This window comes from Nicotiana tabacum, chromosome 9 (genome assembly GCF_000715075.1).
Source record: "Nicotiana tabacum cultivar K326 chromosome 9, ASM71507v2, whole genome shotgun sequence".
Classification (NCBI taxonomy): Eukaryota; Viridiplantae; Streptophyta; class Magnoliopsida; order Solanales; family Solanaceae; genus Nicotiana; species Nicotiana tabacum.
In genome coordinates, this window is record NC_134088.1 from 34024606 (window position 1) to 34038062 (window position 13457).

The window sequence follows — 13457 nt, forward strand, 5'->3', positions numbered from 1 at the left end:
ATAAACCCGAAGTGGTTCTCGGAAATAGACACACTCCTCCTCACCCTTAGCTTCACCACCCTTTCCAAGACTTTCATAGTATGGCTAAGCAGCTTGATACCCCGATAGTTATTGTAATTTCGGATATCACCCTTTTCTTGTATAAAGGAACCATTGTGCTCCACATCCACTTCTCGGGCATCTTATTCGTTCTAAAGATGGCATTAAATAACCTAGTGAGCCACTCCAAGCCCACCTTGCCCACACTTTTCCAAAACTCCACCGGGATTTCATCCAGCCCGATCGCTTTGCCCCTGCTTATCTTACGCATTTCCCCCTCAACCTCCTCAACTCTACTCTGCATACAATACCCAAAGTCGCAACGGCTCCCGAAAAATTCCAAATCACCCAATACAATGTTCCTGTGCCCATCCTCGTTCAAGAGACTATGGAAGTAGGTCTGCCATCTCCGATGGATAAGCCCCCATCCAACAAAACTCTACCTTCTTCGTCCTTGATGCACTTCACTTGATCCAAGTCACGAGCCTTCCTTTCTATCATCTTGGCTAACCTGAACAACCTCTTATCCCCACCTCGGCCCTCGAGTTCTTCATACAAACGACCAAAAGTTGTAGTCTTGGCCGCCGTAACTGCTAATTTCGCCTCCTTCTTAGCTAACTTATATTGCTCCTTATTCACCATTCTCTCCTCCTCATCTACACTTTCTACTAGCTTTAGATATGTCACTTTCTTGGTCTTCACTTTTCCTTGCACCTCTCCATTACACCACCAGTCTTCTCTGTGTCCACCAGAGTAACCTTTCGAGATCCCTAATACCTCTCTAGTGACTTCCCTAATGCACCGCGCAGTCGAGGTACACATAACACTTGCATCCCCGCTACTCCTCCAAGCCCCCTAGTCATCAACTTAACTACCAACTCATGCGCTTTAGCTTCTGTCAAGGCTCCCCACTTGATCCTTGGTTGGCTATACACCGCCCTCTTCCTTCTCTTCCTCGTGATCTCAAGGTCCATGACCAGGAGCCTATGAAGGGTCGTGAGGTTCTCACTCGGGATGACTTTGCAATCCATTCAAAGACCTCTATCGGACTTCTTGCAAAGACGATAATAAATTTGAGTCATGGCCACCGAGCTCCGGAAGGTTACCAAGTATTCCACCTTCTTCGGGAAACTCGAGTTTGCTATCACCAAATCAAACGCTTTAGCAAAGTCTAACAGAGAAGTTCCTCCTCCGTTCCTATCTCCAAAACCGAAACCACCATGCACATCATCATACCCCCAAGACGTCGCTCCAATATGGCCGTTGAAATCTCCTCTTATGAAAAGATTCTCAGTATGCGGGATACCACACACTATCTCATCCAAATCCTCCCATAAACGCCTTTTGAATTCCTCGTCCAAGACTGCTTAAGGTGCGTACGCACTGATTATGTTTGAAATAAATCCTCCAACAACTAGCTTAATAGTCATCATCGTTCACCCTCCTAACCTCCACCACTAGATCACAGAGGTCCTCATCAACCAAGATACCTACCCAGTTCCTGCCCCTCGCCCTCCCAGAATACCATAGTTTGAACTTACCCACATCCCGCGCCTTGTCTCCTACCCATCTAGTCTCTTGTATACAAACTATATTAATTTTCCTTTTTTCGAGAATTCTCGCTAACTCTATAGACTTTCCAGTCAAAGTTCCTATGTTCCAAGACCTCATTCTCAATCTGGAAGCTCCCTTAGCCCTCTTATGTCCTTACCCCCTCCCCTGCCAGGACACCCCCGAGGACAAGACCTTACCCTACCATCGTTCACCAAAACCATTATAATCTAAGAGACATTACGCAAACACTACTCCGAAAACAAGCGACAAAAATAAAATGAATAATCTAAATATAATCTCCAACTAATATTGACAAAAAACAACTAGAGGTCACAGATAAAATGGGCAAAGCTACTATGGGATATACTAAATAAAGATTCAAAAGACAACTATAAACAGGTAGAGAGCAATATAAAACACGTAGGCAAAGCTATCACTAGTGCAACTAATTTGACACTGCTAGGGCCAACACTTAAGTAAAGATTCAAGAACAAAAATGGAAGAGACAATTAATCTATAATATCAAAGTATCAAAATAACAGGACAAGATGATACAATTTAGCTAGAATATCAAAATCAAAATACCAGGATAAGAGAGGAGCGATAGGATGACAGCCCCTGAAGTTGACGAAATTTGACCGGCGAGGATGGGTCGCGACGAACTGGCTGGAAGGGACAATCCAAGACACCTGGAGCGGTCGTTCTTGAGCTTCGATCACTGAGAGGAGACGCACACGCCGTAAAATCACCTGGCAAGAATCTCATGCGTCGGCGCGTGACGGGATCTACGCCTGGTCTTGACGGACTCAGCCGGTGTTTCCCCACACAAACGCAGGAGGCGAGGGGGGAGAGAAATAGAAAGGGGAGAAGCACCGAGATTCAAGGTTTCCGGGGCTGAACTCCGGCCAGTTGCGGTGGAGAAAGAAAAGAGAGAAAGACGGGAAGGAGGGGAAAAGAGAGAGAGAGAAAGAGGAAGAAAAGAGGAAGACGGGATGAGAGATTAAGGATGGGTACCTTACCTTGGGTTGCCGGCGGTGGTGCGGGGCGGCTGTGTTAATGGCAGAGAGAGGGGGTGGGTAATGAAATTTAATTTTTAAATATTCAATTATTACATTTTACTTTATAAATATTTTATGTGTATATATATAGGCACAAATTAAATTTTAAAGTAATAATGGGAGGTAGAATAGGACGAAGGGCGTATTCGGTAAGCTAAGATAACACAAAAATCCCAAAAACCATGGAATACCCAAAGATCTTTTGTTTTTCCACCCCTACACACACCCACACAACCACACCAGCCGATATCATCCAAAAGCGGTGAATACACGCCTTGCACATGCTTCCTTCTCAATAAACCCTCTCTCTGTGGATCGCTCTGTTTTCCTAATTTCTTTCCCTTTAAAAATTTCACACAATTTCGCCAACCACTCATTTTATTTCCTTGCCCATAGCTCAAGCAAAAACCCTAAAACGTAATCGAACCGTAATTCTCCTTTCAAAATTGGTGTTTTTTCTAAAAAGCAGCATTTGCATTCGAATTCGAGTTCAAATTCAAAATCCGACCATGGGGTAAAGAAGAAAAAGAAGATATATAGGCGCGATGGAGTGGGACAGTAACTCGGATTTGAGCGGAGAAGATGATGATGTGATTGAGGAAGAAGTCGAGGACGATTTAGATGAGGATGGGGAGAAGCTAGGGTTTATGTTGAGTGGTGGCGGTGCGGCCTTGCCTTTCCCTATTGACTCGCTTCTGCAACCGGCGCCCTGTGGTTTTGTTGTGACCGATGCTTTAGAGCCCGACCATCCGATTATATATGTCAATTCTGTCTTTGAGATGGTCACTGGTTACCGTGCTGAAGAAGTCCTTGGCCGCAACTGGTAATTTTTTTGTTTTTCTACTTTGTGTACTTTTAAGTATAATTATCTATAGCTTCATAGTTTGTTGTATATTTGTTTTTTTCTCTTTGATTTTCAGAATTTTGTTTGTTAAAACTTCATTTTAATCAAGCTTATAGGGAATTATAGCTACTAAAACCTACTGATACCAGATTAAGTTAGGATATACATTTTTTTTTATTGACGGTGGTGACCATGCCTACCTCCCCACCAGCACAGCCCACCAAGGCCTAGGCAAATGGTTATTTGACTGCTTGGGATCTGAACTTGAGACTTCATGGTTCTTATCCCACTTCATTGACCCTTGGGAGCTAGTTACAATATGCATATTGTAGCGTGCATCAGTGACTTTTATGGTTTGGTGCCCATTGTAGTTAGTTTTTGTTAATGCATAATATAAATTTAGCGTCTTAGACTAAATGTTTAGCTGCAAATTTGCAACTTAATCTATTATATGTGCAGTTAAATTTCAAGCGATTGAATTAAAGCATGACAAATGTATCAAGTTATGGGAATGATAATTTAGGTTGTGTTTGTTTCGGCAAGGATTGATAAACCAGTTGAGTCAGATGTAGTTAATTTCTACTGCTTGATTCTAAAGCGGAGAAAGATTAGGTCATTAGGAGAACGCTATGCAAATTATTATGCTTTTTTTTTCTTCAGTAGATAAGTAAAGTCTACTTGTATGCTTAAAAGAGAGAACTATAGGTTCCATGGCGTTTACCAGCTATTACTGTGCGGACTGACTTAACTTTTAGTTAACCTTTTTTTTTTGGTTTATACCTTTGTTACAACGAATCGACCGGTTTGGGGGGGGGGGGAGGTTGTGATGTAGGTAGGAACCCAGATTTGTTATTATTTTGTCCTCCTTTTTATATTTGAATTTGGAAAGTAAAATCTAGTACAAAGGCGCACTAGGTGTTTTTTGATGAACTAAGTAGTTTCATAGAAAGGTGTACTAGGTGTTCTATCTTGAAGCAATAGCCGCTTACATCTTTTGACTTATAGTCCGTTTGGCCAAACTGCAAAAATAAGCTTATTTTGAGAAGTGCTTTTTCTCAAAAGTACTTTTGCTGAGAAGCAGTTTGTATTTGGCTAATTAATTTGAAAAGCATTTCTGAGCAGCAATTAGTGTTTGACCAAGCTTTTAAAAACTGCTTCGAAGTGTATTTATTTCAAAAGTACTTTTCAAAAAAAGTGCTTTTGGAGAGAAGTTACTTTTTTTCTGCTTCTCCTAAAAAGCACTTTTTTTTCTTCCAAAGCTTGGTCAAACACTTCAACTTTGAAAAAAAAAATACTTAAAAAAAAAGTGCTTCTAGAATTGGAGAAGCTTGGCCAAACAGGCATTAGAGAAATGATGGGACTAGTGAAGACCTGGTATTGTCACATTTGGGAATTCAAGGGAAAATGCAACAGAAGAAAATGGAACACCAATGCTGATCAATGGCAAAGGGAAATTGAAAAATACCTTTACCTTTGTGGGAGTGTTTCAATGCCTGATTCCATTGTGGAGTGTTTCAATGTCTGATTCCATTCTTTGTATTTCCATATCCTGAAGAATCATAGGCTTGTGATGGTCCTTAAAAAGGTCTCTACAAGGCAAGTGAACCTTGAGGCACAATTCATAGTTGGATCATATCCTTAGACATTTATTTCAGGTGCTGGGCAGCTCTAAAAGTTCAGGACTTTAACAATTGTAAGTCAGAGTAATCAAAAGCGAAAAGCATAAAGAAGTGCCAATGGTGCTGAAGCTTTAAGCGCAAAGTGCAACTAAAACTTGGGCTTTAGCGAAGAAAAACATCAATGAAGAAAAATAAAAAAATAGAAATTTAAGGCAAGAAAATGCAGCTATAGACACAAATAATAATTATTTGGATAAAAGAATGAAGAAACTATAATTAAGTTGTTCCTCTAAGTCGTTAAGCACTTATGTTGTCATTTAACAGAAGTAACATCAAATTGAAATTTATACTTTAATATGGGAGACTGTCTTTTGAAATAATGATTAAATTTAGGCCCAACGGCAACTTCCAAATCTCCAACATTGAGCTTATGGTAGAAGTACATTTTGGCCTAAATCTTGATAAATTTTAGTTGTTCTAATGGCAATTACACACTTGAAGATGTGCTTATTCATCAAAAGCATAACTCCTCTAGATGGTCTGTATATATCTTGTGGCAATTAGCAAAAATATTGATCACCACATAAAATGCAAAAAATGGAGCTATCCTCTCATTTTTGGATTTTATTACATGTTTGCAGCCTAAGTATTTGTCTTCATGTTGTGACTGCAGAAAAGGGAAACCTATAATATTCTTGATTTACAACATTCTAAAATCAGTTCATATACGAATCCTAGAAGGAAATGTCATTTTGGGGGATTAAATGACTTAGAAGTTGGTTTATCCTTGAAAACATTAACCAAGCAAATTTCCCACCACCATGCCTCGGCCCCACCCCCAAAGAAACAGAGAAAAATAATGATTCCCCTTGTTAATGCTATTTTTTCCGTATCTAGGATAGGGCAATCATTTTTTTCTAAATTGTAGTTCTGGCTGCTAAAGTTGCTGGTTTGTAACTTATCTTTGGTTAAAGTTCATCCTAGGCAGAGTGGAGATTGGATGAAGTGCTTGTGTATTTTCTAGGTGCTGCTTAGACCTCAAAATTTCTTTAATATTGCGGATAAAGTTTTTGAGTCCTGTCTAGATCTAGTGGATGGTTGAGAACCCAAATGGAAAAATTGAGGGGCAATGCATAACTTCTGATGTTTTTTTGAGCACAAGGGAAGTTCTTCTATGTTTTCAACTCATAGCAAAATTTAGTGCCAACCGTTTTTGTTTTGATTTTGCATTAACCCTTTTCTTTTGGAAACAAAAAAAAGGGCAGCCTGGTGCACAAGGCATCCTGCATTCACGCAGGGTCGCAACCCAAGGGTGTGATGTAGACATCCTACCCTAATGCAATTTAACAAGTACTATGACATGTTTAAGACCACAAGTTTCAAAAGAATTTGAGCCACACAAATATTACAGTTTGTTTATTATCTCAACCTCCAACGGTCTTTATTTCTTTGTTAAACTATATGCCAAGTCAAATAGATTCACATAAACGGAGGGAATATCTCAATAGGGTGTATGATTGGATCGTGGGAATTAGTGTTGGAGTGTAACCTGGCGATGGATTGAACTAAATTCAGTGGCAGTAATCTGCGCAGGTTTAGTGGCAACATTACATTTGATTTGGAAGTTCTTAAAGTTCATCTCCTTCACCAAGGTTGCACTTATTAAATTGTCACAATCAGTTCCATCAGCTACCAAAGCGCACACTCTTCACCAAATCCTACACCTAGTGTAGAAATATTGTGTCTTTGTGTCAATTCTTCTTCTTCACCCTAAGACTCTTCTAATCATCAACCCTTCATTTACGTCCTTATCTTTCTCAATTCCTTTTTCAACCAAGCAGCCATATGCAACATTAACATCGCCTTAGATTACCTACACTTGGTTCCTTAATTTTTTTTTGATAAGGTAAATAATGAGAAAACCCCGTATACAAGTCGTATACCAAAAAGTAAAGAACCTACACCAAAATATGGCTTTCTACAAAAGAAAATCACCTTTGATTATTTACTCTTGGTCCTTAATTTCTCTTGGTTCCTTAATACCTCCTTTACAAAAGAATCATCTTTTTCCAATGGAGTTACATCAACACATAAGTCAATCTCATCCTCAAGTAAATACAACTTCACAAGTGGAATCACATGTAAATATTCCCAATGAGTCAATACCACATTTATCATGATTAGAATCCACACCTTTAAATGAACTACTCACACATAAGGAAGCTTCATTCTCCAATTAATTACAGGGCACACTTTGAAAAGCATTGTCACAAGAAAAAATATTTAGTGTAGCCAAGTTACCTTGATCTTTCCCTATGAGCTTTATATTTACCTTCGTCACATTAGAAGCTTGGGATGGGGTACTTTTGTTGTAGCATAAGTTTCTTTGTAGTTGCCAAGGATGCCTCTAGAATCATTTGAAGAACCTTTCACATCAATCTTCAATGACTTGTCTTCAACTCGTGATTTGGGAGACTTACCACGGCTAAGCATTTGTTTCAAGAAATTTTCCCTTTGATTCTTTTATCACATGTTTCTTGGGCCATTCCATCTTCTCATTTGTGCTCTTACTATATTCAAGCTATTCCTTAAATGTACGTTCTTTACCCTCCTCAATGTTTACTCATTGATGTTACTTCTTCCTTGCTCCTCAAGTGTAACTCATGAGAATAACATTCTTAATTAGAGTCATCTCATGATCTATTTGAATCCTCACTATTATATCCCCACCTTTCAACTCCATGGCCATCCACACAAATAGGTATCGTCCTTTATAATCATTGTGGAGTATACTTTCTTGCTTATTGCTTTACTCCTCCCAACTCCATAAAAACACGTACCTCCTAACTTCCTTGAATCTGTAAAAGACGTGCGTTAAAACAAATAAAATTGGTTAGCATCAAGAAGGACTTCACAAGTTAGTCACTTACATGTATTACCCAAGTATTTGCACTCAAGATCATATTATTTACTCTCTTAAACTCACCGCTCTTGCTTGATACCAATTGACGATGGAAAATAATCTCACGGTGTTTCAAGCAAATTGATGGAGAACCTAACAACCCTCAAGAATGCCTTTGAAAATGAAGAACATAAAGATAAATGATAGGTAGGATAAGACCAATTAGATTAGAAATGACACTATCAAGTAATTGGAGACTTGATTCCTTGTAATCACAATCTAATGACCTAATCCAAATTTGGGGAAGAAAGAATGGAGGAACCAAGCTAATGAAGCAATTAGCTAACCACATGCAAAGTAACTTGAAACCCACTAATTAGCATTCAGATACAAGGTTTAATCCGAAGGAGGAAGAAAAGTAAACTCATACATTGAAAACTTGCTAGAAGAATCTGAGTTGAGGTTCAATTGAAGATATAAAGGTGAATTCCACAAAAGGGTTCTCTCATAAGAGAATTCGTCATCAAAACATCATAAATTAAACCCTAACCTGAAAGACTTACTCTTTCTATGGCAAGGTAATGGGCCAAGCCCAAATATAAAGTAGATCCTAAATAATTTCGTAGACTGTGTGACCCAAGAAGGGTGGCCATGTGACACAAGTGATTTGGTCATTATAATAATAATTTCAGAAGTTCAAGAGCTAGTGAACTTATTCAATGTCTTGGTCAAATGTGTCAAACCCTTTCCAACCTTCAGTCAAACTTGGTCAACTCGTCGTTGAGTCCTCTGGTGTTCTTAAATGGTGTAAACCATGACCATGTTGTTGTCAGGGAGAGAGAGCAAGGTTGATGGACACTTTTGAAAGATATAACAGGTTAGTTGATATCTTTGCCTTGAGCTTGGTTCAAATGGCGTTGGGGCCTTCTGTTAATGTTGAGCTAAGTTGAGCCTGAGACAAGTTGGGCTAGGGTAGCTAACTATTCACTAAGACTAAGCCCTTGTTGAAACTGCAGCTGTGTCAGTAGTGATCTTGATCAATCGTTCAAAGGATAGTTTTTACATCCTCACATTCCTAAAATTTTCTTATGCGATTTCTCTTGGGGTGCCGGAGTGAACTGAAATAAGTTCAAATTTCTCCTGTTTGATTGTTTCCAAAAGCAAATAAATGGTTCTTAACAGTTGATGAACTTTTTCCTTCTGAATTATAACCTCCTAACTGGTTTGACATATATTGGAAATATTCCTATGGGTGTCAAATGAAACAAGGACTGGTCTTCACCTGATATTAAAAGATAATATGGGTCTAGTTGACTTAGCCATCGATTTGTTACATGAGAATAGTGATCCATAAAACCAATCAAAAAGGTACTGATCTATAAAGCTTATCTAGAAAAGAACACTAACCCATAACTTGCGTGTTTTGCTAAAGTTTTAGTTTGTTGCAGAAAATAGATGTATAAGACTGGTGGTGTTTACGTTACTAATCTTTAGGTTTCAGTGTTACATTATGACATGTTTTCTATTTTCCCATTTTCTTGGTCACTTCGATTTTCCTCTTTTAAGGGTGGGTAGACACGGTAGTATTTAGGATGAGAGGAATGAGGACATATTCACACTAATCTTACAAAAATAGGATTAAGTACGTTAATGTTGGGAACTATGAAATGGTATGTGGATGAGTGCTGAGGCAGGGTCAGTGAGGATCTAGAAAGTGTGAAGAAGTTTTTTGTTTGGAACTGCCTTTATATTTAAAATCTTCTTCTATTCCCAGTTTGCCACAGATTATCCTGTTGAAAACCAACTCTGTTGCATCTTGCTTCATCTATTTTCTTAAGAACCTGAATCAGGTAAAGCTTAATTATCTTTATGGTTATCATTCCCCAAACTGATTTTCTGCTACGAAGACGTGGGCTTTCTTGTGTGCAACAACAACTTCACTTTCTTGTGTATTTGGATGATAATTGTCTTTTCTTTTTCTGCAATAATACAATTAACTGCAGCCCTCCAAATGCCAGCAGCACATAAAATAAAAGAAAAAGAAAATAAAGGAAGTTGTCATAAAGAAAACAGGGAAAAGGAACATCTTTTAGTAAATGAAAGAAGAGAAAAGTGTTGGGGAAGAGGTATGTGTTGGAAATCAAAAGGGTTGTAGGATTCTGAGTCACTTGCTTAGTGCTATCAGTGTACATTATAAGCAGCTGTTAACGTCATGATTCAGATGTCCACGTGGAATGCCGAATGCAGCTATACAGTGAATCGTCTTAAATTCTGACTGATTATTTCTACTTTTCTCAGTAAATGTGGTGTCTCTTCATAGTTGTGAAAGGACTGAGGGTACGTTTGGTTACAAGTATTAGGCAAATAATCCATGTATATAAATCTGTATTGGATTTATACTACGTTTGGTTACCACTTCAATTTTGGTATAGCTAATACCTATATATTTTTTGTTGATGAACTATCTGTGATTTAACTGTACGATAATTTAGTGAGAAATGCAAGAAGTACAAGAATATGCAGTTGGGATTTTATCTATTCACCATAAAGATACAAATAGAACAATTTAGAACACGGAGACCACCTGTTGTTGCATAACTAAATACAGCTACTTTCTGGATCGCTTCCATTTCATCCTAATGGAGAGGAGGGGGCATGGCAACGGGTAGTGGAGAAAGAAGTGAAATAGGGTTTCCATTGTCTACTATTCTGTCGCAATTTTAAAAACTTGAATCTGGATTTTCAATCTAATTTGGGGCAGTAGATGAATTCTCAAAGGTGAGAAGCTTAGAAGAAACATAGGGGTAGAAATGGAAGGCAAAAGAATTTGGCGAAGAAGAAAGCCATGATTCTCGAACCTTAACTCTTCTTTTCGTTTTTTCCCAAAATGGGCTGGCGGAGAATTCTCTGGTCGTGACCAAGGACATTGTTAATATAAATATAGCGGGGTGTTGATTATTCTTTAATCCAATTAAATGAAATAGAAAAGCCCTACACAAGTTCAAGGGTATAATTGTAAACAAAAGTTTATACATTTTTAGACCAAATACAAGTCCAAGTTATACATTGTATTTCTGAGTTTTAATACAACGAACCAAACGCTCGATGAAAAATAATCTCTGCATTACAATACCAACATAACTAATCCATATATTTCAATCCCTTTATAACTTCTTACTAAAGCAAATGACCCGAGTGTTTATTTTGTGCCTGCTTTATCTTTTATAACCCCTGTTCACATAACACTCATTCTTACGCTATTTTTTTCTTCTGGGCAGTCGCTTCTTGCAATGTAGAGGCCCGTACGCCAAACGAAGGCATCCTCTTGTGGACTCAACTGTAGTAGCAGAAATTAGAAGATGCATTGACCAAGGGATTGAATTTCAAGGTGAATTGTTAAACTTTAGAAAAGATGGATCTCCTTTGATGAATAGACTGCGTATGACCCCTATATATGGGGATGATGAAGCGATAACTCACATTATTGGTATTCAGTTCTTCAAGGAAGTAAATATTGACTTGGGTCCACTTCCAGGATCCTTGGTAAAGGAGCCTACAAGACTACTGGATAAGTACCGTTCTAGCCTTTCTTCTAGTGGACCAGTCTCAGAAGGAAACCGCACTATCAGTCGTGGGTTTTGCGGTATATTGCAGTTGAGTGATGAAGTCCTAGCCCTCAAGGTTCTTTCACGGTTGACCCCGAGAGACATTGCGTCTGTTGGTTCTGTTTCTAGACGACTTTATGAGCTGACAAAAAATGAAGATCTTTGGCGAATGGTCTGTCAAAATGCATGGGGTAGTGAAACAACTCGTGTGTTAGAGACGGTGCCGGGAGCTAAAAGATTGGGTTGGGGTAGATTGGCTAGAGAATTAACTACTCTAGAAGCGGCAGCATGGAGGAAGCTAACTGTTGGAGGTGCTGTTGAACCTTCACGTTGCAACTTCAGTGCATGTGCAGTAGGGAACCGTGTTGTACTCTTTGGTGGAGAGGGGGTCAACATGCAACCAATGAATGATACTTTTGTATTGGACTTGAATTCCAGCAATCCAGAGTGGAAATATGTCAAAGTCAGCTCTCCTCCTCCTGGACGTTGGGGGCACACACTCTCTTGTGTGAATGGATCTCATCTTGTTGTGTTTGGAGGCTGTGGAAGGCAGGGCCTCCTGAATGATGTCTTTGTGCTGGATTTGGATGCCAAACAACCAACTTGGCGTGAAATCTCTAGTTTGGCGCCTCCGCTTCCAAGATCTTGGCACAGCTCCTGTACCTTGGATGGTACCAAGTTGATAGTCTCTGGTGGTTGTGCAGATTCTGGTGTGCTTCTAAGTGATACTTTCCTGCTTGATCTGTCTATAGAGAAGCCTGTGTGGCATGAGATACCGGTGACGTGGACTCCACCTTCTCGTTTGGGCCACACGCTGTCTGTTTATGGAGGCAGGAAAATACTTATGTTTGGGGGTCTTGCCAAGAGCGGTCCTCTGCGTTTTCGATCAAGTGATGTATTTACCATGGATCTCAGCGAGGAAGAACCATGCTGGAGATGTGTTACAGGAAGTGGAATGCCTGGTGCCGGAAATCCTGGAGGCGTTGCTCCTCCACCAAGGCTTGATCACGTGGCAGTAAGTCTCCCTGGTGGCAGAATTCTGGTCTTTGGTGGGTCCGTTGCTGGTCTTCACTCAGCATCTCAGCTCTACATTTTGGATCCAACAGAAGAGAAGCCTACATGGAGGATATTGAATGTACCTGGTCGGCTTCCAAGATTTGCTTGGGGACATAGCACATGTATTGTTGGAGGAACTAGAGCAATAGTCCTCGGAGGTCAAACTGGTGAAGAATGGATGCTCAGTGAGCTTCATGAACTATCCTTAGCGAGCTCTGCCATATGAATAAAAAGGAAAGGTAATAATCAAGAGAAGGTGTTGTGCTGAATTCACAATGAAAATTTTGCCTAAAGAATAAAGGGAGTCCCGAGCAAACTATTGCAGTGCAGTTTACACATTGCACCAAATGCACAAATGATTAGCAAGTACCCTTGAATTAGTGGCTGTCTTGTTTATTCTTGTGTGGCTCATAGGCCATGTTGATCAGATGGTTCTGTTGAGCTGATGGTCTTAATTGAGCTTAATTTTGCAGGTTTGCGTGCAATGATTTCGCTTGATGCACTTGAATTATTCACCCTTTGAAAGCTAGCTGTAGCTTGATAGATCAGTAGGTTATTCTGTATTCTTAGGTTAGTTTGTATTGTGTATTGGATGTGTGTGTTGTTCAACTTCTGTAATTTGAATCCCTTTGGGCAATCATGGAAAAAAAGAGAAAGTAAAGAAAAAAGGTAAAGATTTGTAGAACCAGATGCATGGGGGTTTGTATTAGATTTATAATTACCCTTTGCTATGTTTAATAACAGTTCATGCAATGACATGTTTGTTGACTGTTTTAAGCA

At 39.3% G+C, this 13457-nt stretch overlaps 2 protein-coding genes across 3 annotated transcripts; one reads left to right on the forward strand and one right to left on the reverse strand.

The window, feature by feature from the left end:
• Positions 1–417: 417 nt before the first annotated feature.
• Positions 418–861, reverse strand: LOC142163845 (uncharacterized). Its single transcript, XM_075220989.1, has one exon. It carries the CDS (start codon positions 859–861, stop codon positions 418–420), a length of 444 nt encoding a protein of 147 aa, XP_075077090.1.
• Positions 862–2763: 1902 nt separating this feature from the next.
• Positions 2764–13457, forward strand: LOC107786372 (adagio protein 1). Of its 2 annotated transcripts, XM_016607840.2 has the most exons (3): positions 2764–3474; positions 11295–12916; positions 13151–13457. In XM_016607840.2, the coding sequence occupies exons 1-2, from the start codon at positions 3197–3199 to the stop codon at positions 12901–12903; spliced, it is 1887 nt and encodes a 628-aa protein (XP_016463326.2). In that variant the 5' UTR covers positions 2764–3196; the 3' UTR covers positions 12904–12916; positions 13151–13457. The 2 variants fall into 2 exon arrangements, with proteins under 2 accessions (XP_016463326.2, XP_016463325.2); XM_016607839.2 differs by having other exon boundaries at positions 11295–13457.